The sequence below is a fragment of the Hypomesus transpacificus genome, chromosome 23, assembly GCF_021917145.1.
Source record: "Hypomesus transpacificus isolate Combined female chromosome 23, fHypTra1, whole genome shotgun sequence".
Classification (NCBI taxonomy): domain Eukaryota; kingdom Metazoa; phylum Chordata; class Actinopteri; order Osmeriformes; family Osmeridae; genus Hypomesus; species Hypomesus transpacificus.
Window position 1 is genome coordinate 20394142 of NC_061082.1, and position 25415 is coordinate 20419556.

Here is a 25415-nt window from a genome sequence, read left to right on the forward strand (position 1 = left end):
CACACAGCCTGTGAGCCTGACGATGCTCTCGTTCATCTCTCCTCCAATTAAACCAATAGAGATGATAATAGGGCTCTGGGGTGCTGTTGAGCTTGGAAGCCAAAAAAGAACGAGAGACTTCCACAAATCTGTGGGCCAAACCAGCCTCTTCCCATCCCTGCGGCCCCTTGGCCCTGCACACTTCATTAAAACACCATCAACAGCACAAAGGCATTGTTCTAGAGAAGACAGAGGGGGTTTCTGATTTCTGCTCATTCTAAACAGGCTATTAAGATGAATCCCCCTACTTTTCCAGCGCCTGGCTCCTGCTAGCTGGCCAGTTAGCATTCAGCCTGCTTATCTGTGGTCTGCAGTAGAGGAGAAGGATACTGAGCCAATGCCCTCTCCAGCCCTCCAGCCCCCCTCTCCAGCCCTCCAGCCCCCCTCTCCAGCCCCCCAGCCCCCCTCTCCAGCCCCCCTCTCCAGCCCCCCAGCCCTCCCCTCCAGCCCCCCTCTCCAGTCCCCCTCTCCAGCCCTCCAGCCCCCCTCTCCAGCCCCCCAGCCCTCCTCTCCAGCCCTCCAGCCCCCCTCTCCAGCCCCCCAGCCCCCCTCTCCAGCCCTCCAGCCCCCCTCTCCAGCCCTCCAGCCCCCCTCTCCAGCCCCCCAGCCCCCCTCTCCAGCCCTCCAGCCCCCCTCTCCAGCCCCCCAGCCCCCCTCTCCAGCCCCCCTCTCCAGCCCTCCAGCCCCCCTCTCCAGCCCCCCAGCCCAGCCCTCCAGCCCCCCTCTCCAGCCCCCCTCTCCAGCCCTCCAGCCCCCCTCTCCAGCCCCCCAGCCCTCCCCTCCAGCCCCCCTCTCCAGCCCCCCTCTCCAGTCCCCCTCTCCAGCCCTCCTCTCCAGTCCCCCTCTCCAGCCCTCCAGCCCCCCAGCCCTCCTCTCCAGCCCTCCAGCCCCCCAGCCACCCTCTCCAGCCCTCCAGCCCCCCTCTCCAGCCCCCCAGCCCCCCTCTCCAGCCCTCCAGCCCCCCTCTCCAGCCCCCCAGCCCCCCTCTCCAGCCCTCCAGCCCCCCTCTCCAGTCCCCCTCTCCAGCCCTCCAGCCCCCCTCTCCAGCCCCCCAGCCCTCCTCTCCAGCCCTCCAGCCCCCCTCTCCAGCCCCCCAGCCCCCCTCTCCAGCCCTCCAGCCCCCCTCTCCAGCCCTCCAGCCCCCCTCTCCAGCCCCCCAGCCCCCCTCTCCAGCCCTCCAGCCCCCCTCTCCAGCCCCCCTCTCCAGCCCCCCAGCCCAGCCCTCCAGCCCCCCTCTCCAGCCCCCCTCTCCAGCCCTCCAGCCCCCCTCTCCAGCCCTCCAGCCCCCCTCTCCAGCCCCCCAGCCCTCCCCTCCAGCCCCCCTCTCCAGCCCCCCTCTCCAGTCCCCCTCTCCAGCCCTCCAGCCCCCCAGCCCTCCTCTCCAGCCCTCCAGCCCCCCAGCCCCCCTCTCCAGCCCTCCAGCCCCCCTCTCCAGCCCCCCAGCCCCCCTCTCCAGCCCCCCAGCCCCCCTCTCCAGCCCTCCAGCCCCCCTCTCCAGCCCCCCAGCCCCCCTCTCCAGCCCCCCTCTCCAGCCCTCCAGCCCCCCTCTCCAGCCCCCTAGCCCCCCTCTCCAGCCCCCCAGCCCCCCTCTCCAGCCCTCCAGCCCCCCTCTCCAGCCCCCCAGCCCCCCTCTCCAGCCCTCCAGACTGGGGCTTGGTTTGTTGAGGTGTGATAAACAGGATTGTGTGTACTGTACACCAATCCTAATGTGTCACAGCTGACAGTAATTTGGGCCGGTCTTGTGAATGTGAAGGACCAGACATGGACTGTACTGGTACTAGGTGGTCTAGACTAGAGATTCTGTATGTATGTATTAATGCTAGACTAAAACGCAGTAGCCCGGGGCTAACATGACTGACACCACAGTCAACCATCAGACCATCAGACCAAACCAACACGGTTTGAAGAGTAGCCTGGATAGATGATGGTGTATTCCCCTTAATCTACTTTGATGAGACAGAGAGACAGAGAGACAGAAAGGAGAGAGCCAGAAGAGAGACAGAGAGACACACAGACAGAGAGCAAGAGAGACAGAGTGATAGAGAAACAGATGGAGAGAGATCCAGAAAGGGAGAGTGTGAGAGAGAGCCAGCGAGAGAGATGGGATGAGACTGGGTGGTGTCTCTTTGACTCGGAGTCACTGATGCGACTAAAAGACTCATTCTGTCCATAATTACATCTTCAGTGAGCTCGTTATTCAGTTACTGTCTGCTTGAATGAAGTGAAACCAGGGTGCCCCATAACAGCTGCCTGGAGCTGGGCTGAGCCAGACACTGGGACAAGCTCTGATTGGCTGAAAGCAGGGTGCGGTCCATCAACAACAAGCTCTGATTGGCTGTCGGGTATGGGTCAGGTGGGAAGGGAGTTATCCAGAGCGATGCAGAGCTAGGCTGTAGTCTGGATGAAACCTGACAACAGTGAACCCAGCAGTGTGCACTCACAAGCCCCCGTACAACCATGACAACCACAACTGGACATGACCTGAGGTGTAAAGCGTCACTTCTACCCCAGACTTGTCACGTGTGGATCATCTTGTGGCCAGCAGGGGCAGACACACCAGAGTAGAGAGGCCGGGCAGGGGGTCTGTTTCAGCTCCTCCACCCTGCGGCTCCATACCGAGGGGCTGAAGCAGGGGGACCGTCCGAGACGCCGGCCTACGCCAGGGCTCCTGCAGATCCCATCCTGGAGCAGGGCTGCAGCTGTGCTGATCCCACCCTGACACACACAGGGGGTAGACTCACACACTGACACACACTCATGGACCCTCTCATGTGGGCGCACACCAGTCATGTAGCTGTGTGTTTTGGAGCGTGGAGTGGACAGGAGCAGGGTCACACACCAACAGAGAGCTGCAGGCCAGGGTCTGTGTACGTGCGTGTTGACACCCTGGTGACAACCGTCTGCCAAGGTCTGACCTTTGACCTGGGTGACCTCACAGCAGCTGAAGTCACCTCACACGTCCTGACAACAAACACCTCGTGACCAGGGACTCACCTGTCCCTGCTGACCCCACAGAGCCTGCACACACACACACACCCAGCCCCCCAGGGGGGACAGCAGGACACACAGGGCAGGAACAACCCAGGCAGAGAGGAGAGAGCAGGCCAGGACAGAGACGAACACTGCAGCTCTCCTCAGCAGGGCAGCAACTGCAACAACACAAGTGTCAACCCCCCTCTCACCCTCCCCCACTCCTCCCCCACCCTCACCTGTGTCTCTGGCAGTTGAGAAAGCTACCAGAAGGGGGCTGGTGAGTAGGGAGTGTGTGCTGTAGTGGTGACGACCCCACGCTGACATCCTAATTACTCACCACTCTGGTTGTTCAGCCAGCTAATCCCACCAGCCAGGGGTGTCCCCCAGCAGAGAGAGAGGGGGGGGGGGGGGGTTGAGGAGTGAGAGACAGAGAAAGAGAAACAGAGAGAGAGGGGGGGGGGGGGTTGAGGAGTGAGAGACAGAGAAAGAGAAACAGAGAGAGAGGGGGGGGGGGGGTTGAGGAGTGAGAGACAGAGAAAGAGAAACAGAGAGAGAGAGGGGGGGGGGGGTTGAGGAGTGAGAGACAGAGAAAGAGAAACAGAGAGAGAGCCTGTCTCACCTCAAGAACCAGCCTGCCTCATCTGTAGCTGTAACTGGAGTCCTATAGACAAGCTCTCCTCTGCACTGTGTTCCCAGTACCAAGATCAGCCCTGCGCGTGTTCTGTGGGGGGTGTATTTCTTTGTGTGCTGTGTTTGTTTGTGTGGGTGTGTGTATGTTATAAGTGTGTGTGTTACTTCTACTTGTGTGTTAGTTCTACGTTTGTTAGTTCAACGTGTGTGTGTGTTAGTTCAACGTGTGTGTGTGTTAGTTCTACGTGTGTGTGTTAGTTCAACGTGTGTGTGTGTTAGTTCTACGTGTGTGTGTGTGTTAGTTCTACGTGTGTGTGATAATAAATCCCTTTCTGATTCTGGGGTATGTGTATGTGTCTTGGGGTGTTTTCAGGGGCAGCTGCCTGTAACATGAGTTATTCTCAAACCGCTGACTTGGGCACCTGGGAGCCAGACATCTTGTAACACCACTCCCTGATCCCAAACTAGCAGGATTTACACACACACACACACACACCTGCAGTGTGTGCGCCGAGCAGGCTGAAGAGCTGAGGAAGCACTGACTGTAGTCCTCGGAGGGAAGCAGGTTGACTTTATTTACCCTTATTTTACCAAGTACATGAAGAGGGAGCCTGGTACAGGAGCTAGGAGGCTGAGCGAGGAGAGGGATGTGAGTGAGGAGAGGTTTACCTCTGCTGGTGGACATGACAGTACAGCATGCACAGCCAAGCTGGGAAAGTAGGACATCCATACAAGTGCACCCAACACCCAGGGGTTCTCTAATACAGCACAGCCGAGACAGGACTACAATTCACTAAAACTACAACTCCAAGAGGCTGGAGGGAGAAGGGACCAAGGCAGGCCAGTGACTCACGCCAGCCAGACTGCTGGACAGGAGGGTTCATCATTCAGCAACTATTCATCCGGTTGGGTAATGTTCCCAGTGCCCGACACACAGGCCGGGAGCACTCCTGACAATGTGACAGAACCACTCTGAATAATACAGAGGGAGAGAGAGAGGGGAGGAGAGGAGGAAGAGAGAGAGAGGATGAGAAGGTATGGTATGATAGGACAGAGGGTTAGTCACACACAGAGGTGTGTCAGAGTTCCAGAGACAGCCCTCTGTAGAGAGACCAGAGACAGCCCTCTGTAGAGACCAGAGACAGCCCTCTGTAGAGAGACCAGAGACAGCCCTTTTTAGAGAGACCAAAGACAGCCCTCTAGAGAGACCAGAGACAGCCCTCTTTAGAGAGACCAGAGACAGCCCTCTGTAGAGACCAGAGACAGCCCTCTGTAGAGAGACCAGAGACAGCCCTTTTTAAAGAGACCAGAGACAGCCCTCTTCAGAGAGACCAGAGATAGCCCACTAGAGAGACCAGAGACAGCCCTCTTTAGAGAGACCAGAGACAGCCCTCTGTAGTGAGACCAGAGACAGCCCTCTTTACAGACAGCCCTCTGTAGAGAGACCAGAGACAGCCCTCTTTAGAAAGACCAGAGACAGCCCTCTGTAGAGAGACCAGAGACAGCCCTCTTTAGAGACAGCCCTCTGTAGAGAGACCAGAGACAGCCCTCTGTAGAGAGACCAGAGACAGCCCTCTGTAGAGACCAGAGACAGCCCTCTGTAGAGAGACCAGAGACAGCCCTTTTTAGAGAGACTAGAGACAGCCCTCTAGAGAGACCAGAGACAGCCCTCTTTAGAGAGACCAGAGACAGCCCTCTGTAGAGAGACCAGAGACAGCCCTCTTTAGAGACAGCCCTCTGTAGAGAGACCAGAGACAGCCCCCTGTAGAGAGACCAGAGACAGCCCTCTGTAGAGAGACCAGAGACAGCCCTCTGTAGAGACCAGAGACAGCCCTCTGTAGAGAGACCAGAGACAGCCCTTTTTAGAGAGACCAGAGACAGCCCTCTAGAGAGACCAGAGACAGCCCTCTTTAGAGAGACCAGAGACAGCCCTCTGTAGAGAGACCAGAGACAGCCCTCTGTAGAGAGACCAGAGACAGCCCTCTGTAGAGACAGCCCTCTGTAGAAAGACCAGAGACAGCCCTCTGTAGAGAGACCAGAGACAGCCCTCTGTAGAGAGACCAGAGACAGTCCTCTGTAGAGAGACCTGAGACAGCCCTCTGTAGAGACCAGAGACAGCCCTCTGTAGAGAGACCAGAGACAGCCCTTTTTAAAGAGACCAGAGACAGCCCTCTTCAGAGAGACCAGAGATAGCCCACTAGAGAGACCAGAGACAGCCCTCTTTAGAGAGACCAGAGACAGCCCTCTGTAGTGAGACCAGAGACAGCCCTCTTTACAGACAGCCCTCTGTAGAGAGACCAGAGACAGCCCTCTTTAGAAAGACCAGAGACAGCCCTCTGTAGAGAGACCAGAGACAGCCCTCTGTAGAGAGACCAGAGACAGCCCTCTGTAGAGACCAGAGACAGCTCTCTGTGGAGATACCAGAGACAGCCCTCTGTAGAGAGACCAGAGACAGCCCTTTTTAGAGAGACTAGAGACAGCCCTCTGTAGAGAGACCAGAGACAGCCCTCTTTAGAAAGACCAGAGACAGCCCTCTGTAGAGAGACCAGAGACAGCCCTCTTTAGAGACAGCCCTCTGTAGAGAGACCAGAGACAGCCGTCTGTAGAGAGACCAGAGACAGCCCTCTGTAGAGAGACCAGAGACAGCCCTCTGTAGAGACCAGAGACAGCCCTCTGTAGAGAGACCAGAGACAGCCCTTTTTAGAGAGACCAGAGACAGCCCTCTAGAGAGACCAGAGACAGCCCTCTTTAGAGAGACCAGAGACAGCCCTCTGTAGAGAGACCAGAGACAGCCCTCTGTAGAGACAGCCCTCTGTAGAAAGACCAGAGACAGCCCTCTGTAGAGAGACCAGAGACAGCCTTCTGTAGAGACCAGAGACAGCCCTCTGTAGAGACCCCAGAGACAGCCCTCTGTAGAGACCAGAGACGGCCCTCTGTAGAGAGACCAGAGACAGCCCTTTTTAGAGAGACCAGAGACAGCCCTCTGTAGAGACCAGAGACAGCCCTCTGTGGAGACAGCCCTCTGTAGAAAGACCAGAGACAGCCCTCTGTAGAGAGACCAGAGACAGCCCTCTGTAGAGACCAGAGACAGTCCTCTGTAGAGAGACCTGAGACAGCCCTCTGTAGAGACCAGAGACAGCCCTCTGTAGAGAGACCAGAGACAGCCCTCTGTAGAGACCAGAGACAGTCCTCTGTAGAGAGACCTGAGACAGCCCTCTGTAGAGACCAGAGACAGCCCTCTGTAGAGAGACCAGAGACAGCCCTTTTTAAAGAGACCAGAGACAGCCCTCTTCAGAGAGACCAGAGATAGCCCACTAGAGAGACCAGAGACAGCCCTCTTTAGAGAGACCAGAGACAGCCCTCTGTAGTGAGACCAGAGACAGCCCTCTTTACAGACAGCCCTCTGTAGAGAGACCAGAGACAGCCCTCTTTAGAAAGACCAGAGACAGCCCTCTGTAGAGAGACCAGAGACAGCCCTCTTTAGAGACAGCCCTCTGTAGAGAGACCAGAGACAGCCCTCTGTAGAGAGACCAGAGACAGCCCTCTGTAGAGAGACCAGAGACAGCCCTCTGTAGAGAGACCAGAGACAGCCCTCTGTAGAGACCAGAGACAGTCCTCTGTAGAGAGACCTGAGACAGCCCTCTGTAGAGACCAGAGACAGCCCTCTGTAGAGAGACCAGAGACAGCCCTTTTTAAAGAGACCAGAGACAGCCCTCTTCAGAGAGACCAGAGATAGCCCACTAGAGAGACCAGAGACAGCCCTCTTTAGAGAGACCAGAGACAGCCCTCTGTAGTGAGACCAGAGACAGCCCTCTTTACAGACAGCCCTCTGTAGAGAGACCAGAGACAGCCCTCTTTAGAAAGACCAGAGACAGCCCTCTGTAGAGAGACCAGAGACAGCCCTCTTTAGAGACAGCCCTCTGTAGAGAGACCAGAGACAGCCCTCTGTAGAGAGACCAGAGACAGCCCTCTGTAGAGAGACCAGAGACAGCCCTCTGTAGAGACCAGAGACAGCCCTCTGTGGAGAGACCAGAGACAGCCCTCTGTAGAGAGACCAGAGACAGCCCTTTTTAGAGAGACTAGAGACAGCCCTCTGTAGAGAGACCAGAGACAGCCCTCTTTAGAAAGACCAGAGACAGCCCTCTGTAGAGAGACCAGAGACAGCCCTCTTTAGAGACAGCCCTCTGTAGAGAGACCAGAGACAGCCCTCTGTAGAGAGACCAGAGACAGCCCTCTGTAGAGACCAGAGACAGCCCTCTGTAGAGAGACCAGAGACAGCCCTTTTTAGAGAGACCAGAGACAGCCCTCTAGAGAGACCAGAGACAGCCCTCTTTAGAGAGACCAGAGACAGCCCTCTGTAGAGAGACCAGAGACAGCCCTCTGTAGAGACAGCCCTCTGTAGAAAGACCAGAGACAGCCCTCTGTAGAGAGACCAGAGACAGCCCTCTGTAGAGACCAGAGACAGCCCTCTGTAGAGACCAGAGACAGCCCTCTGTAGAGAGACCAGAGACAGCCCTTTTTAGAGAGACCAGAGACAGCCCTCTAGAGAGACCAGAGACAGCCCTCTTTAGAGAGACCAGAGACAGCCCTCTGTAGAGAGACCAGAGACAGCCCTCTGTAGAGACAGCCCTCTGTAGAAAGACCAGAGACAGCCCTCTGTAGAGAGACCAGAGACAGCCCTCTGTAGAGAGACCAGAGACAGTCCTCTGTAGAGAGACCTGAGACAGCCCTCTGTAGAGACCAGAGACAGCCCTCTGTAGAGAGACCAGAGACAGCCCTTTTTAAAGAGACCAGAGACAGCCCTCTTCAGAGAGACCAGAGATAGCCCACTAGAGAGACCAGAGACAGCCCTCTTTAGAGAGACCAGAGACAGCCCTCTGTAGTGAGACCAGAGACAGCCCTCTTTACAGACATCCCTCTGTAGAGAGACCAGAGACAGCCCTCTTTAGAAAGACCAGAGACAGCCCTCTGTAGAGAGACCAGAGACAGCCCTCTTTAGAGACAGCCCTCTGTAGAGAGACCAGAGACAGCCCTCTGTAGAGAGACCAGAGACAGCCCTCTGTAGAGACCAGAGACAGCCCTCTGTGGAGAGACCAGAGACAGCCCTCTGTAGAGAGACCAGAGACAGCCCTTTTTAGAGAGACTAGAGACAGCCCTCTGTAGAGAGACCAGAGACAGCCCTCTTTAGAAAGACCAGAGACAGCCCTCTGTAGAGAGACCAGAGACAGCCCTCTTTAGAGACAGCCCTCTGTAGAGAGACCAGAGACAGCCGTCTGTAGAGAGACCAGAGACAGCCCTCTGTAGAGAGACCAGAGACAGCCCTCTGTAGAGACCAGAGACAGCCCTCTGTAGAGAGACCAGAGACAGCCCTTTTTAGAGAGACCAGAGACAGCCCTCTAGAGAGACCAGAGACAGCCCTCTTTAGAGAGACCAGAGACAGCCCTCTGTAGAGAGACCAGAGACAGCCCTCTGTAGAGACAGCCCTCTGTAGAAAGACCAGAGACAGCCCTCTGTAGAGAGACCAGAGACAGCCTTCTGTAGAGACCAGAGACAGCCCTCTGTAGAGACCCCAGAGACAGCCCTCTGTAGAGACCAGAGACAGCCCTCTGTAGAGAGACCAGAGACAGCCCTTTTTAGAGAGACCAGAGACAGCCCTCTAGAGAGACCAGAGACAGCCCTCTTAAGAGAGACCAGAGACAGCCCTCTGTAGAGAGACCAGAGACAGCCCTCTGTAGAGACAGCCCTCTGTAGAAAGACCAGAGACAGCCCTCTGTAGAGAGACCAGAGACAGCCCTCTGTAGAGAGACCAGAGATAGTCCTCTGTAGAGAGACCTGAGACAGCCCTCTGTAGAGACCAGAGACAGCCCTCTGTAGAGAGACCAGAGACAGCCCTTTTTAAAGAGACCAGAGACAGCCCTCTTCAGAGAGACCAGAGATAGCCCACTAGAGAGACCAGAGACAGCCCTCTTTAGAGAGACCAGAGACAGCCCTCTGTAGTGAGACCAGAGACAGCCCTCTTTACAGACAGCCCTCTGTAGAGAGACCAGAGACAGCCCTCTTTAGAAAGACCAGAGACAGCCCTCTGTAGAGAGACCAGAGACAGCCCTCTTTAGAGACAGCCCTCTGTAGAGAGACCAGAGACAGCCCTCTGTAGAGAGACCAGAGACAGCCCTCTGTAGAGAGACCAGAGACAGCCCTCTGTAGAGACCAGAGACAGCCCTCTGTGGAGAGACCAGAGACAGCCCTCTGTAGAGAGACCAGAGACAGCCCTTTTTAGAGAGACTAGAGACAGCCCTCTGTAGAGAGACCAGAGACAGCCCTCTTTAGAAAGACCAGAGACAGCCCTCTGTAGAGAGACCAGAGACAGCCCTCTTTAGAGACAGCCCTCTGTAGAGAGACCAGAGACAGCCCTCTGTAGAGAGACCAGAGACAGCCCTCTGTAGAGACCAGAGACAGCCCTCTGTAGAGAGACCAGAGACAGCCCTTTTTAGAGAGACCAGAGACAGCCCTCTAGAGAGACCAGAGACAGCCCTCTTTAGAGAGACCAGAGACAGCCCTCTGTAGAGAGACCAGAGACAGCCCTCTGTAGAGACAGCCCTCTGTAGAAAGACCAGAGACAGCCCTCTGTAGAGAGACCAGAGACAGCCCTCTGTAGAGACCAGAGACAGCCCTCTGTAGAGACCCCAGAGACAGCCCTCTGTAGAGAGACCAGAGAGACGCTTGGAGAGGGTTCACTACACAGACACGACCAACAGCACACACACACACACACACACACACACACAAACCTGTGACGAGCTCCCTGACTTCCGCGTCAACGGTCTTCCTCAGCAGTCTCAGCAGAGCGGGCACGCCGCCCGCGTTCCTCACGGCCACCTTGTTGTCGTCCATGGCCTTGCCGTACACCAGGTTCCTGATGGCGCCGCACGCGTTCCTCTGCACCTCCAGAGCCTTGTGGTCCAGCAGGTCCACCAGGTGCTGGATGCCCCCCAGGTGGCACACCTGTGGGCGTGGTCACGGTGTTAGGAGTAGTCACTGTGATCCCACACGTCACACACACTTTCTCTCCCTCTCTCACACACACACACACGCCAGGGTCAGAAGTTCACAAGACACATACTCACCCTGAATCACAGCGCACCCACACACACACACACACACAACCTTCTCTGACTGAGATGAGCTGGAGTTCAGAGCCTGAATGACAGCTGGCCAGCTGTTTTCATGTTGTGGCCTCAGAAAGAACAAACATTAGTATCTCTATTCCTTTCAGATAAAAGTAATTCTGTAAATGTAAATGCTAATATATAATCTCACTGCACCTTTCCTAGCTCATGAGATCCCTGAACCCTGGAGAAGCAATACAATCTGGATATACATATTCCAGTTTCTAGCTGGAGTCAAGTATTGAAGAAAAATCAAAAACAATCAGTGTGTAGGAGCTGGACTGTTTGTGGTATGGTATGAAGAGATTTAACTGTGAACTTTTTGCACCAGAAGACAGTGAAACTACATTTCCCATCTACAGAGCAGACAGCTACTGGCAGGCTTCTCCAACTCGGGGACAGAGTGCGTAGTGCGTACCTCCACCTTGGTCCTGTTGTCTCCGTAGCAGAGGTGCTGCAGGTAGGCTGCAGCGTTAGCCTGGACGGACGGGAAGTGGTGCTGCAGCATGTGGATGACCTCTGCCAGCTCTGGGTCACGCCACGCAAACTCCCTACACACACAGGAAGTAGGGGCATCAGCATGACGACCGGGGAGAAACGCATACACACACTGTTCACAGAAACACACACACTTGAACATGCACACACACACATGGCTAAAGGGGAAATTGTGTGATATATTTCTTGCTCAGGAAATGACACTGACCTCCACAGCCATATTATTCTGAGCGTATTGCTTTTCTTCAATACAGAGATCACTTCAGAGATTTAGGGGATTCTGGGTATATATTATCCAGCCTTAGGACAACTAGATTAAACTTCCTTTGATGAAAAGGTCGGTTCAACGTGAAAGCTTTCCAAAGGAAAGCTGTTCATTCACCAGAAAAAAAACTTGTATTCATTGATATTAACATATAACTTTTTGTGTGTTAGGTAAAACGTTTTAGGTATCTGAGCTCAGTAACTGAAGTTGTACTCTCAGCGGTGAGCAGAGGAAGTCTTGGTGAAGCACAGTCGCTCCAGTTAAGACACCATGACGCCACGGCGTGTTAACGAGCCGCAGAACGAGCCGCAGAACGAGCCGCAGAACGAGCCACAGACCTCGGATGCAGGAGCAGTCCCACCAAATAGCCTTCTCATCTGAATGACCTCTGGGCTGTGAACAACCAACACTGACACAGAGCACATGTCCCAGGGTAGGAACAGGCCACGTGATTCTCTGTCGACCTTTTAGTCTGTTGTCCTTTCTGAAGTTGACTGTGGAACAGGGAGCAGAGAGGAGGAGAGAGGAGAGGGAGGAGGAGAGAGGAGGAGAGAGGAGGAGAGGGAGCAGAGAAGAGAGGGAGGAGAGAGGAGAGGGGAGGGAGGAGAAAGGAGAGGGAGGAGAGAGAGGAGAGAGAGGAAAGAGGAGGAGAGAGGAGAGGGAGAAGAGGGAGGACAGAGGAGAAGAGGGAGGAGAGGGAGGTGGAGGAGAGAAGAAGAGAGGGAGGAGAGGGGAGAGGGAGGTGGAGAGAGACCAGAGAGGAGGAGGGAGGAGAGAGAGGAAGAGGAGAGGGAGGAGGTGTGAGGAAGCAGGAGGCTGCTGGGAGAAGAGACAGGGCTAGTCCAACACAGTGGTGTGAACAGCTCTTCAAGGTCAGGGTTTATGCTACGGGTCAACACCGTAGCATTTGAGCGTTGACAAACTGCCATTTGCTCGATCGAAGTAGCTGGCCACGAGCATTCCTCAAACTTCCGGCACCAAAATAAGGACGGATGAGGGAAAATTGTGCAGCTTTTTCGCTTATTTCATCTGATTGACCTCAAAATCCGTTTTCATCAAGTAGAAAGGCCTGTGACTGAGTATGTATTCTTCATCTGTCTGCATGCACCATGACATCCGTACCGTGACGGTTCAGTATGAACACATGTCCGTTACAGCCCTAGCCTCTGTACAATCACAAGACACCCCGGCACGTCAGAGCAAGACACAAGCGGTTTACACAAAACCAGTTAGAAGCAGTTTGGGCTACCTGGGGTCTTTCTGGATGCTGTCTATAGAGGGGGAGCGCGTGGCCCCGTCGTCCACGGCGACGCCCTGGCGTGCGTAGCTGCCTCCGCCAGGGTGGTAGTGGGCGGGGCGGTAGGGCTCAGCGTAGTTGGCGGTGTTCATCCCGTAGGTCCCTCGCTGGTAGGGCAGCGTGCCGCTGCGCTGGCTGCAGCTCCTCTGGAGGGTTCCTACCCCTGCAGCACAAGCAGGACAGGGCTCACACAACATGCACTACACACGGCACATGTCACATCCATCACATGTGCTCCACATGCATGATCCTTGTGGTGAAAGGCCAGGGTCAGGAACTGAACTCATCGAGCTTCTGAGGTTCACTGGAGAGCCTGAGTAATGTGTGTGTGTGCGCGTGTGTAAGTGTTTGTGTGTGAGTGAGTGTGTGCACGTGAGAGTATGTGTGTGTGTGAGAGAGTGTGTGCACGTGAGAGTATGTGTGTGTGTGAGAGAGTGTGAGCGAGTGAGAGTGTGTGCTTGCATGTGTGTGTGTGACTTCCAGAAGGTTCTGAGAGGGGGCCAGAGGTGGTGGGCACTCTCCTGCCCCTCATCCTTCTTCTCATGAGGAGGGTGACATGCAGGTAATGGACTCCTTTGTGGGACCTATCAGGACAGAGCTGTCTCATGAGGGAGGGAGGGCTGGCTACGGTACAGAATGTTCCCAAGAGAGATCACTTACGAGACAGACGGAGAGATACAATGAGAAAGAGACAGAGACAGATAACTGTGGTGGCTCACTGGGTCAGTGTGTATACCACTACTACTCCAGACTGAACACAGGGGCCCGGGTTCGATTCCAGCCCGGGTCATTTCCTGCATGTCCTCCCCCTTTCCCTGCTTTCCTGGATGTTTCTCCAACAGTCTCAATAAATAAAGCGGGGAAAAAGGCGAGAGACAGCCAGACTGAGAACATCTTGTCTCTGGGAGGAGAGCAGCTGTCATGCAGAATCCACAAAGAAGCCTCTCAGCTGAATGAGAAGACCAGCGCTTCCCTGCACCAAACCATGGCCTGCTGTACAGGTGTGTGTGGGTGTGGCCTGCTGTACAGGTGTGTGTGTGTGTGGCCTGCTATACAGGTGGGTGTGGCCTGCTATACAGGTGGGTGTGGCCTGCTGTACAGGTGTGTGTGGGTGTGGCCGTCTGTACAGGTGGGTGTGGCCTGCTGTACAGGTGTGTGTGGGTGTGGCCTGCTGTACAGGTGGGTGTGGCCTGCTGTACAGGTGTGTGTGGGTGTGGCCTGCTGTACAGGTGTGTGTGGGTGTGGCCTGCTGTACAAGTGTGTGTGTGCAGTACCAGAGGGGCTCCTGTAGAGGGCGCCGGGCGAGGCTGTGTGGGAGGGGCTTCGGTACAGTGGGCTCTGGAAGGAGCGGTCCTCGTAGATGGGTGTGATGTGGCGGTCAGGGGACATGGCTGAACGCAGGTCCTGACCAGGCTGACTGGAGTAGGAGCTACGCATGCCTGGGGGAGAGAGAGAGAGAGAGGAAGAGAGGGGGGAGAGAGAGGGGAAGAGAGAGGGAGAGAGAGAGGGGGAGAGAGAGGGGAAGAGAGGGGAGAGAGAGAGAGGAAGAGAGGGGGAGGGAGAGAGGAAGAGAGGGGGAGGGAGAGAGGAAGAGAGGGGGAGAGAGAGAGAGGAAGAGAGGGGGAGAGAGGGGGAGAGAGAGGGGGAGAGAGAGGGGAAGAGAGGGGAGAGAGAGAGAGGAAGAGAGGGGGAGAGAGAGAGAGGAAGAGAGGGGGAGAGAGGGGGAGAGAGAGAGGAAGAGAGGGGGAGAGAGAGAGGAAGAGAGGGGGAGAGAGGGGGAGAGAGAGAGGAAGAGAGGGGGAGGGAGAGAGGAAGAGAGGGGGAGAGAGAGAGGAAGAGAGGGGGAGAGAGAGAGGAAGAGAGGGGGAGAGAGGGGGAGAGAGAGAGGAAGAGAGGGGGAGAGAGAGAGGAAGAGAGGGGGAGAGAGGGGGAGAGAGAGAGGAAGAGAGGGGGAGGGAGAGAGGAAGAGAGGGGGAGAGAGAGAGGAAGAGAGGGGGGAGAGAGAGAGAGGAAGAGAGGGGGAGAGAGGGGGAGAGAGAGAGGAAGAGAGGGGGAGAGAGAGAGGAAGAGAGGGGGAGAGAGGGGGAGAGAGAGAGGAAGAGAGGGGGAGGGAGAGAGGAAGAGAGGGGGAGAGAGAGAGGAAGAGAGGGGGAGAGAGAGAGGAAGAGAGGGGGAGAGAGGGGGAGAGAGAGAGGAAGAGAGGGGGAGAGAGGGGGAGAGAGAGAGGAAGAGAGGGGGAGAGAGAGAGGAAGAGAGGGGGAGGGAGAGAGGAAGAGAGGGGGAGAGAGAGAGAGGAAGAGAGGGGGAGAGAGAGAGGAAGAGAGGGGGAGAGAGGGGGGAGAGAGAGAGGAAGAGAGGGGGAGAGAGAGAGAGGAAGAGAGGGGGAGGGAGTTAAACAAAGAATTGGCAAGATTTTACAGCTTCTCTCCATTTACACTTTCAATGATGGGTACAGAGTATGACACAGAGAGGAGAAGAGGAGTAGAGGGGAGGGGGGGAGGAAAGGAGGGGGAGGAGAGGAGTAGAGGGGAGGGGAGGAGGGGGAGGAGAGGAGTAGAGGGGAGGGGAGGGGAGGAGGAGAGGAGTAGAGGGGAGGGGAGGAGAGGAGGGGGGGGGAGGAGAGGATGAGGAGAGGAGAGGGGGGGGAGAGAGGAGGGGGGAGGAGAGGATGAGGAGAGGGGAGGGGGGGAGAGAGGAGGGGGGAGGAGAGTAGGGGGGAGGAGGAGAGGGGGGGATAGGAGGGGAGGAGAGGAGGAGACTCAGAGCACCACCAGTGACCTCTGGTTTGTCATCCTCATTAGCATCACACAGTGAAGTGCTAGGAGCTGTACGCACGAGCGCACGCGCACACACACACACACACACACACACACACACACACACACACACACACACACACACACACACACACACACACACACACACACACACACACACACACACACAGCTGAGGATGTTTAGCACTATGAAGTAGAATGGAGTGGCAGCAAGGCACTCAGTGGTGAAAGCCCTGCCATGTTCTACCAGTCTGAATCTGACAGCTAAGCTGCTACTTAAGACCAAATTGAAAAGAATTGAAGTCTCATTTCCATGTCTGTGTAAAGCTAAGGCAGTGGTCTGTACATGAGAGCCACAACACCTCAGACTGTCCTCCCTCCCTCCCCCCTCTCTCCCTCTCCCCCTCTCCCCCTTCCCCTCCCTCCCTCTCTCCCTCTCTCCCCCCTCTATCCCTCTCTCTCTCTCCCCTCTTTATTAATACAGCTCTTTAATGAGCACTGACTCCTGTGAATGTGTGTGTGTGTGTGTGTCAAGCAGACCAGATGTGGAGCCATCGTGAAGTCTGTAGAAGCCTGTGCTCTCTGCTCAGTCCGTAGAAACCTGTGCTCTGTGCACGCGCAAACACACACACCCACGCCTTGTGTTTGTGAGTGTGTTTGTACGTATGAGGGAGGGAGCACAGTGATGTGTGCATGTTTGTCCTCACACCAGAAGGACTGCTACAGCTCTGAGCCAAGCCCACACACACACACACACCATGGTGTGGGCTCTGGTCCAACACACAGCAGACAGGCACACGCTGCTGCTGCCGCCTCAGTGCCGCCTCAGTGCTGCCTCAGTGCTGCCTCAGTGCTGCCTCAGTGCTGCCTCAGTGCTGCCTCAGTGCTGCCTCAGTGCTGCCTCAGTGCTGCCTCAGTGCCGCCTCAGTGCCGCCTCAGTGCTGCCTCAGTGCTGCCTCAGTGCTGCCTCAGTGCTGCCTCAGTGCTGCCTTGCACAGGTCCAAGCAGGGACGGGGATTACTACAGCTCAGCACAGACATCAAGAATCAACAAGCATGTGGATCTACAGAGGCAGCCAGGACAGTTACCCTGGTCACAGAGGAGGAGCGAGGAGGGAGGAAGGAGGAGAAGCTGGTCTGACCTCTAGAGAGGCTGTGGGGCCAGGCCACGGCCAGGCCTGAGCCCAGGGGAGGAGCTCTGTTGCTGCGGGAGCTGCTGTCACAACACCCTGCCGACCTCCACCTCTACCACCACACTAACGGCTGCTCAAAGTGTACACAAACTGGAGTTATGGCCTACGTAGTGCTGAGAGAGAGACAGAGACACAGAGAGAGAGAGAGAGAGAGAGAGAGGAGGAGAGAGAGAGAGAGAGAGAGAGAGAGAGAGAGAGAGAGAGAGAGACAGACACAGAGAGAGAGAGACAGACACAGAGAGACACACACAGAGAGAGGGAGAGAGAGAAACAGAGAGAGAGAGAGACACAGAGACACAGAGAGACAGAGAGACAGAGCGACAGAGAGACAGAGAGACAGAGAGACAGAGAGACAGAGAGACAGAGAGACAGAGCGACAGAGCGACAGAGAGACAGAGAGACAGAGCGACAGAGAGACAGAGAGACAGAGAGACAGAGAGACAGAGAGACAGAGAGACAGAGAGACAGAGAGACAGAGCGACAGAGAGACAGAGAGACAGAGACAGAGACAGAGAGAGAGAGTCATCAGGGAAATAAGCTCCTGGCTGGCATGCAGAGAGAACAGCAGTGTCTTCACCTCCCAGCTAGCACAGAGCCAGCAGGGGGAGACCTACAGGAGAGATCTGGCTGCTCTCTACAGAGAGACAGAGCCAGCTGTTATGAGGGAGCTGGTACATGGGACATGATAACTGCCTCTCCTCGGCTGCCCTGCCTCTCCCCCGCCTCTCCTGACTTCTCCCTGCCTCTAGGGAAGGCTAGGAGGGAGGGTGGAGAGGGGAGGAGAGGATGGAGGGAGGGAAAAGAGGATGGACAGAGGGATGAGTAGCAGCCAGTTAGCAGGCAGATGAGTCTATGATCCCTAATTAGAACCTGGGTCTCCTGGGCTGGGAGATGGACGTCGGCCCTCATGGCTAAATGACAAGGACCATTTATCTTCATCTACTGATTTTGGCAGAGAGAAGAGATGGCTTCAGAAGGAGAGGGGGGGTGAAGGGAGAGGTGAGAGGGATGGAGAGGAGAGAGAGAGAGGGATGAAGAGGAGAGGGAGGGATGAGAGGAGAGAGGGAGGGATGAGGAGAGAGAGAGGGATGAGAGGAGAGAGAGAGGGATGAGAGGAGAGAAAGAGGGATGAGAGGAGAGAGGGAGGGATGAGGAGAGAGAGAGGGATGAGAGGAGAGAGAGAGGGATGAGAGGAGAGAAAGAGGGATGAGAGGAGAGAGAGAGGGATGAGAGGAGAGAGAGGGATGAGAGGAGAGAGAGAGGGATGAGAGGAGAGAGAGAGGGACGAGAGGAGAGAGAGAGGGATGACAGGAGAAAGAGGGATGATAGGAGAGAGGGAGGGATGAGGAGAGAGAGAGGGATGAGAGGAAAGAGAGAGGGATGAGAGGAGAGAGAGAGGGATGAGAGGAGAGAGAGAGGGATGTAGAGGGAGGGGATCGAGGAGAGGAGAGCCAGGTGGGACTAACCCTAACCCTAACCCTACACAACTCAGGATTCTGAGCGCTGATCATCAACATGCCGATGAGACCTGGTGTGTGACCGGGGGGAGAGAGAGAACGAGACAAAGGAAATATACTGTTAAGTTCATGATGGGAGGGAGAGAGGGAAGGAGAGAGCAGGAGGGAGGGAGGGACCAGAGAGAGACAGACAGGGAGGCAGAGTCCGGAGGCAGAGACGGGAGGGAGGGAGGGAGGGAGCAGGAGAGGAGAGAGTCCAATTGAACATGGGGCAGGATCATCAGTCATGCCTCAGTGTGGATGAGAGGCATGCGCAGAACACTGCAGTAATGGCCCAGGAGTCCTCCTCTCTCCTGGGCTGCAGCAGTGGGGGAGCCACACTCATACTCTCTCCTGGGCTCCTGGGCTCCAGCAGTGGGGGAGCCACACTCATACTCTCTCCTGGGCTCCTGGGCTCCAGCAGTGGGGGAGCCACACTCATACTCTCTCCTGGGCTCCTGGGCTGCAGCAGTGGGGGAGCCACACTCATACTCTCTCCTGGGCTCCTGGGCTCCAGCAGTGGGGGAGCCACACTCATACTCTCTCCTGGGCTCCTGGGCTCCAGCAGTGGGGGAGCCACACTCATACTCTCTCCTGGGCTCCTGGGCTGCAGCAGTGGGGGAGCCACACTCATACTCTCTCCTGGGCTCCTGGGCTCCAGCAGTGGGGGAGCCACACTCATACTCTCTCCTGGGCTCCTGGGCTGCAGCAGTGGGGGAGCCACACTCAGACTCTCTCCTGGGCTCCTGGGCTCCAGCAGTGGGGGAGCCACACTCAGACTCTCTCCTGGGCTCCTGGGCTGCAGCAGTGGGGGAGCCACAGTCATACTCTCTCCTGGGCTCCTGGGCTCCAGCAGTGGGGGAGCCACACTCAGACTCTCTCCTGGGCTGCAGCAGTGGGGGAGCCACACTCATACTTGGTCTGAAGATAATAACAGCCACGAGGGCATCTCTCTAAAGCACTCCAAACTTCCACAATAACAAGGTTTGATACTCGCAGGAGAAAATAGAAATGATGATTTCACTCACAGCCAAGCGGTAACTACATACACACACCATGCTCGCTGACACACACACACCATGCTCACACACACACACACACACACCATGCTCACACACACACTAATAAACAAGCCCAATAGCACACAGACAGATACAGAAACACAGATACAGACACACACATTTTGGAAAGGAGCTGGCAGGGCACCGACAGACAGACAGACAGACAGACAGACAGACAGACAGACAGACAGGCAGACAGGCAGACAGACATAGACAGACAGACAGGCAGACAGACAGACAGACAGACAGACAGACAGACAGACAGACAGGCAGACAGGCAGGCAGGCAGGCAGGCAGGCAGGCAGGCAGGCAGGAAGGCAGGCAGGCAGGCAGGCAGGCAGGCAGGCAGACAGAGCAGTAGGAGAGTGTTCACCTGGGCTGGTGTCTGCCAGAGGGGCTGATCAGATCCATGGGCAGCAGAAAGCAGAAAGCAACATTCAAACAGAGTTGGTTCTGCTTTAAAGCTGCCGTAGGTAACATTTGAAACCTTCATGTGAGAAGCATGAAGAGCCCCAAATTACTGACTGAACTTCTTTGCATTCCTCCAGCCCAAGTTTGATTGACAGCGGTGTCTCAAAATAAGCCAAAGAGGAAGGTGTGTCTTGCCAAAGGCGATTGGCTGAAAGAAGACTGCTTGAACATGATTGGCTGGAAAGTAGTGGGCCCCTTCAAAATGAGAAACTGACATTCCACTGGCACTGAGCTATCTTTGATGCTAAACTCTCACAGAGCCTTATTAGCAAACAACATGTTTATTGGGCACAACGTTTTTTATTTTTGACTGAAAATGTTAACTTTTGTAACTTTTTTATCTTTAACTTTAAATGGACTGTCCTCATTGTGAGGTAACTTTAAATGGACTGTCCTCATTGTGAGGTAACTTTAAATGGACTGTCCTCATTGTGAGGTAACTTTAAATGGACTGTCCTCATTGTGAGGTAACTTTAAATGGACTGTCCTCATTGTGAGGTCAACTTGCAGACCTGCCTGTTGTAGGTGGTGCGCTGTGTGATCTGTGTGACATCAGCAATTACAGATAGCACAGCTCAAGCACAGACAACTCTACTCAGGAGATGATTGGCCGACAGGTAGAACACTGGGATGAACACGATCTCGACTGTGGTGACAAATTACTCGCCACTTATTCTCCACTTCCTGGAATAATAGCGAATGGCGTGCCCGATTTGTGGCTGAGTTTGCATCAGGGAGAAACAACAGAAAGCTGTTAAGAGATGCTTCTTTTAGCCGCTGTTTCTGTGGTTGTTTTCCCAGGGTGCAGTGCGTCAGGGTAGGAGGCAATGCTGCTAGAGAGGATCACGCCTCTTCAACACGTCCTCTCCACAGTAGCCTCAACAGGACTAGTAAGACAGAAGAAGAAAACCTGAACAGCGAGAGGGTCTCTCTGAACCACTAGATCTGACAGAGAGACCACAAGAGAGAGAGAGAGCTAGAGGATCTGACAGAGAGACCACAGGAGAGAGAGCAAATGGATCTGACAGAGAGACAACAGGAGAGAGAGAGAGCTAGTGGATCTGACAGAGAGACCACAGGAGAGAGAGAGAGAGCTAGTGGATCTGACAGTGAGACAACAGGAGAGAGAGAGAGCTAGTGGATCTGACAGAGAGACAACAGGAGAGAGAGAGAGCTAGTGGATCTGACAGAGAGACCACAGGAGAGAGAGAGAGAGCTAGTGGATCTGACAGAGAGACCACAGGAGAGAGAGAGAGAGCTAGTGGATCTGACAGAGAGACAACAGGAGAGAGAGAGCTAGTGGATCTGACAGAGAGACCACAGGAGAGAGAGAGCTAGTGGATCTGACAGAGAGATCACAGGAGAGAGAGAGACCACCTCTTCTCAGACGCTGTCACACAACTCCGATTTTGATGCTTTCAAATGTCAAGTCTGACGCCTGGCTGACACCCTCGCTAGTGAACACGACAGCAGATGTGTCAATCAACAACACAATACTAAGTACTTAGAGGTGCTGTCAACCCAAACCCAGCCAGCCAGCGGTGTTGACAGGCTGGGGGATGGAAAGGCATTATTGCCTCTGCTGAATTAATACATTATTGTGAAATGACTAACAAGAACGAGCTTTATCTCATTTATCTTGGCTAAAAGACTTTGTGTATGTAACATCGCTAACAACAATATGTACTCAATTAATTCTGTACATGTTTTCCCTGAAAGAGTGGCTCTCTGATTGCGGTTGTGAAGTGTACAGTTATAGAGAAGTGTACAGTTAGAGAGAATGACAGAATGGAAAAAAGGTTTCATGATCAGATGCATGGTGGAGTCCCAACCACAAAGAGGTCTGGGTGTGTGTGTGTGTGTGTGTAAGTGGACAGGGACTGGCATGAAGCGACCAGGCCATGGAGACATGGTGCGGGTGAGGAGCAGGAATGGACAAGAACATCTGCAGCAGGCCTGTCACCATGTCACCATGTCAACTCTCTCTGCCTCTCTGATTCCAAACACAATCATTTCTGCAAACCTGTTCTTGTCCTCAGTTGTGCATACCTGTGTGTGTGGGTGCGTACAGCACTTGCTGGTGTGCGTGCACAATACTTGTGTTAGTAGATGTCTGTGTGTGTGTGTGTGTGTGTGTGCATGTGCGTCCCTCACCGGTGAGACTGTCGGGTCCAGGCACCATCCTCTCGTAGACGTCGTAGCCGTGCGCTGCGTAGGGATCGGCGTGCCGGTGCAGGGAGCGAGGCAGGGAGGAGCTACAGTGCTGAGGCACGGCCGTCATGCTGGAGCGCCCTGCCGGAGCCCCCAGGGTCCCCGGGCCAGGCTGCTGCGTAAGGGGCGGAGCTCCCTCCAGCACAGTGAGCGGGGAGCCCCTCCGCCCGGACGCCAGCCCCTGGTGGGGGGAGGAGGTGCGTCCGGCGCTGGCCAGGCGGCGCAGCGTGGCGGGGGAGCCCCGGGAGGCGGGGGGCAGCGTGGAGGAGAAGACGCTGGCCAGCGGCCGGGGCTCCGTCACGATGGGCGAGCCGTACGCCCCGCCGGCCGGCACGCCGCGCAGGGAGGAGCGGCCGGGGGAGAAGCCGCTGGCGTAGGCGGGAGACTGGGCACGAGACGGCACTGAGCTCACCCTCCGCATGGCCCGCCCTGGAGCCGCTGATGTCACCATTGGGACCTGGAGGAGACGCACGGTTAGGGACGCGATGACCATGGCTACACCACGCTCTCACTACACTGTGGCTGTATGCTGTCGGACACACACACTCAGAGGTGCACATGTGGTGTTAATCAGAAACTAGCCAGCCCCCCCCTGGGTTACCCCTGGGCGAGGGAGCAGCGTACCTGCACGGACGCCTGACCCTCCGCCCGGGCACTCCTCAGCAGGGTGGCGCCCCCTGTGCCCGGGAGGGAGTGCTGCACCCTCAGCTCTGCCTTGGCTGCACTCTGACAGTAGTAGTTGCTGCCATCCTGGTAGCCGCTGTCTGAGTACGAGTTCATCTGGGTGGAGCTGCGTGAGTTCCCTGTAGACCCTGCCAGGGGGAGGGGGGGAGGGAAAGGTGAGGGGGGGAGGGGGAGAGAGAGAAGGAGACATATGAGTGAGAATCAGTGACGTCACAGAGATCCATGACCTTTCTCTATCCAGCTGTGCTAATGACACAGCTGGAGCCCCCCCCCCCCACACACACACCCACGCTCATTAGCAGGGTACACAACTCAGTTCAAAGCATCATTAGAAAAGGTGGAAAAGCCATCTCATTAAACAGAGACACATAAACACAGACAGACAGACGTTACTAGGTGATAGTAACAGACCCTCACTTTCATGGAGGGAGCTCTGCTCTGGGGAGAACAGGGCCAGCTCAGGATGTGCTCGGCTGCAGTGGGAGGGCTGCTGGGAACCGTCTGGCCCCCGGGGTCTGGCCTCGGTGCTGCTGTCTGGCCCCCGGGGTCTGGCCTCGGTGCAGCTGTCTGGCTCCCGGGGTCTGGCCTCGGTGCAGCTGGCGTCTGGGCAGAGGGACAGGAGGACCACATCACAGGAGGAACACAGTCTCACAGCAAAAGACAAAACTCTGAATCTATTTCATTTATCATTTTCACTTCAGGTGGCAAAAAAGCGTTTATTCCACAACATTAATTTCATCCTCGTATAAATCCTTAGTCATTACATTTTATCGGCTTCTCAATTCCCCGAGGAGACATTTCAGGGTTTTTACCTTGCCAGGACTAGTTTTCTCAAGAAACTCCCTACGAAAGTCACATATCCTGCGCCAGTTTCCTTGTCTTCCCTGACCAAGACACAGCCCAGCCACGTCCCTACAGCACCAGGCCCAGCCACGTCCCTGCAGCACCAGGCCCAGCCACGTCCCTGCAGCACCAGGCCCAGCCACGTCCCTACAGCACCATGCCACGTCCCTACAGCACCATGCCACGTCCCTACAGCACCAGGCCCAGCCACGTCCCTACAGCACCAGGCCCAGCCACGTCCCTGCAGCACCAGGCCCAGCCACGTCCCTACAGCACCATGCCACGTCCCTACAGCACCATGCCACGTCCCTACAGCACCAGGCCCAGCCACGTCCCTACAGCACCAGGCCCAGCCACGTCCCTGCAGCACCAGGCCCAGCCACGTCCCTGCAGCCCCAGCCACGTCCCTGCAGCCCCAGCCACGTCCCTGCAGCACCCAGCCACGTCCCTGCAGCACCCAGCCACGTCCCTGCAGCAACCAGCCACGTCCCTGCAGCACCCAGCCACGTCCCTGCAGCACCCAGCCACGTCCCTGCAGCACCCAGCCACGTCCCTGCAGCACCAGTAGTAGTGTGACCAGAGAGAAAGGGCCCAGTACTGCGTGTGGAGGCTTGGCGCGGGCGTGGTCTGGCTGGCTTATGGATGGAAAGGCTGTTTGCGTAAAGATCTGTTGACACTGAGGCCTAGTGTCAGACTGGCACTGCCAATACCACGCTACCCTGCTCCTCTGCCAAGCTGGCTGCCCGGCGACCAACACCGCGGCACTGCTGATTGGCTAAGCTTCAGCCAGCACTTCAGTAAATCCAGCTAGGAACATCATGATGTCATGTCTCACCGCGGGGCAGGGGACACTTAGATGTCTCTGAGAAAAAAGCCCCTGTTTGCATTTGTGACATTTCTGTTTGCATTTCAAAGCACCATGAAGCATTCATACTGGATGATAACATGCTTGTCCCCCTATCCACAGCAAAGCTCTGAGTGAGACAGAGGTCCCAACACACACATACCTGGCATGGTGTGTGTCGCCCGCGGGCACCTGCAGTGCCTCCTGACAGGCTCTGATGAATGAGGCGGCACACTGGAAAACATCATCTCCTCCTCCACACCTCCCCTGCCCCGTCCTCCACACCTCCCCTGCCCCCTCCCCCACACCTCCCCTGCCCCCTCATCCTCCCCTCCCCACCTCCCCTGCTCCAGCCTCTACTGCCCCGTCCTCCCCACCTGTCCTTTCCAGCCTCTACTGCCCCCTCCTCCCTAGCTCCCCTGCTCCAGCCTCTACTGCCCCCTCCTCCCTAGCTCCCCTGCTCCAGCCTCTACTGCCCCCTCCTCCCTAGCTCCCCTGCTCCAGCCTCTACTGCCCCCTCCTCCCTAGCTCCCCTGCTCCAGCCTCTACTGCCCCGTCCTCCCTAGCTCCCCTGCTTCAGCCTCTACTGCCCCCTCCTCCCTAGCTCCCCTGCTCCAGCCTCTACTGCCCCCTCCTCCCCACCTGTCCTCTCCTTCTAGTCCCTACAACTGTTACACCTGCTAGAGAAGTGCAGAGTTCATTCACGTCCTATTAAACTGCAGAGCTAGTTTCAAACCTGCTGTGGAACTGTCGAGCTACGTTATATACCTACAAAAGATTTGCAGAGATTTTATACACCTGCTATAGAACAGAGCAGCCCAATGACATCAACCACAGCACTGGACGAACCTGGTTGTCCTCTCCCTCTCCCTCCCTCCCTCCCTCCCCTCATCATCATAATAAATACAACAGTAATCTAGAACCTTCTCTCATCATCGACACATATCACATCATGCTTTTCTAATTTC

At 55.9% G+C, this 25415-nt stretch overlaps 1 protein-coding gene across 3 annotated transcripts in view; it reads right to left on the reverse strand.

The window, feature by feature from the left end:
* LOC124485052 (plakophilin-4-like) overlaps positions 1 to 24732 on the reverse strand; it is a 38288-nt gene extending 13556 nt beyond the window's left edge. Inside the window, exons 1-9 of one of the 3 annotated variants that reach the window (XM_047046338.1) lie at positions 24611 to 24732; positions 23347 to 23363; positions 23172 to 23313; positions 22701 to 22888; positions 22020 to 22533; positions 14143 to 14307; positions 12821 to 13031; positions 11227 to 11359; positions 10431 to 10644 (exon numbers count right to left, since the gene is read on the reverse strand). In XM_047046338.1, coding sequence (XP_046902294.1) covers positions 10431 to 10644; positions 11227 to 11359; positions 12821 to 13031; positions 14143 to 14307; positions 22020 to 22533; positions 22701 to 22888; positions 23172 to 23313; positions 23347 to 23363; positions 24611 to 24695 — 1669 coding nt within the window. In that variant the 5' untranslated portion in view covers positions 24696 to 24732. Of the gene's footprint in view, positions 1 to 10430; positions 10645 to 11226; positions 11360 to 12820; positions 13032 to 14142; positions 14308 to 22019; positions 22534 to 22700; positions 22889 to 23171; positions 23364 to 24610 lie in introns of all 3 variants that reach the window. The other 2 variants (XM_047046334.1, XM_047046337.1) reach the window with 2 other exon arrangements.
* Between the last annotated feature and the right edge of the window lie 683 nt (positions 24733 to 25415).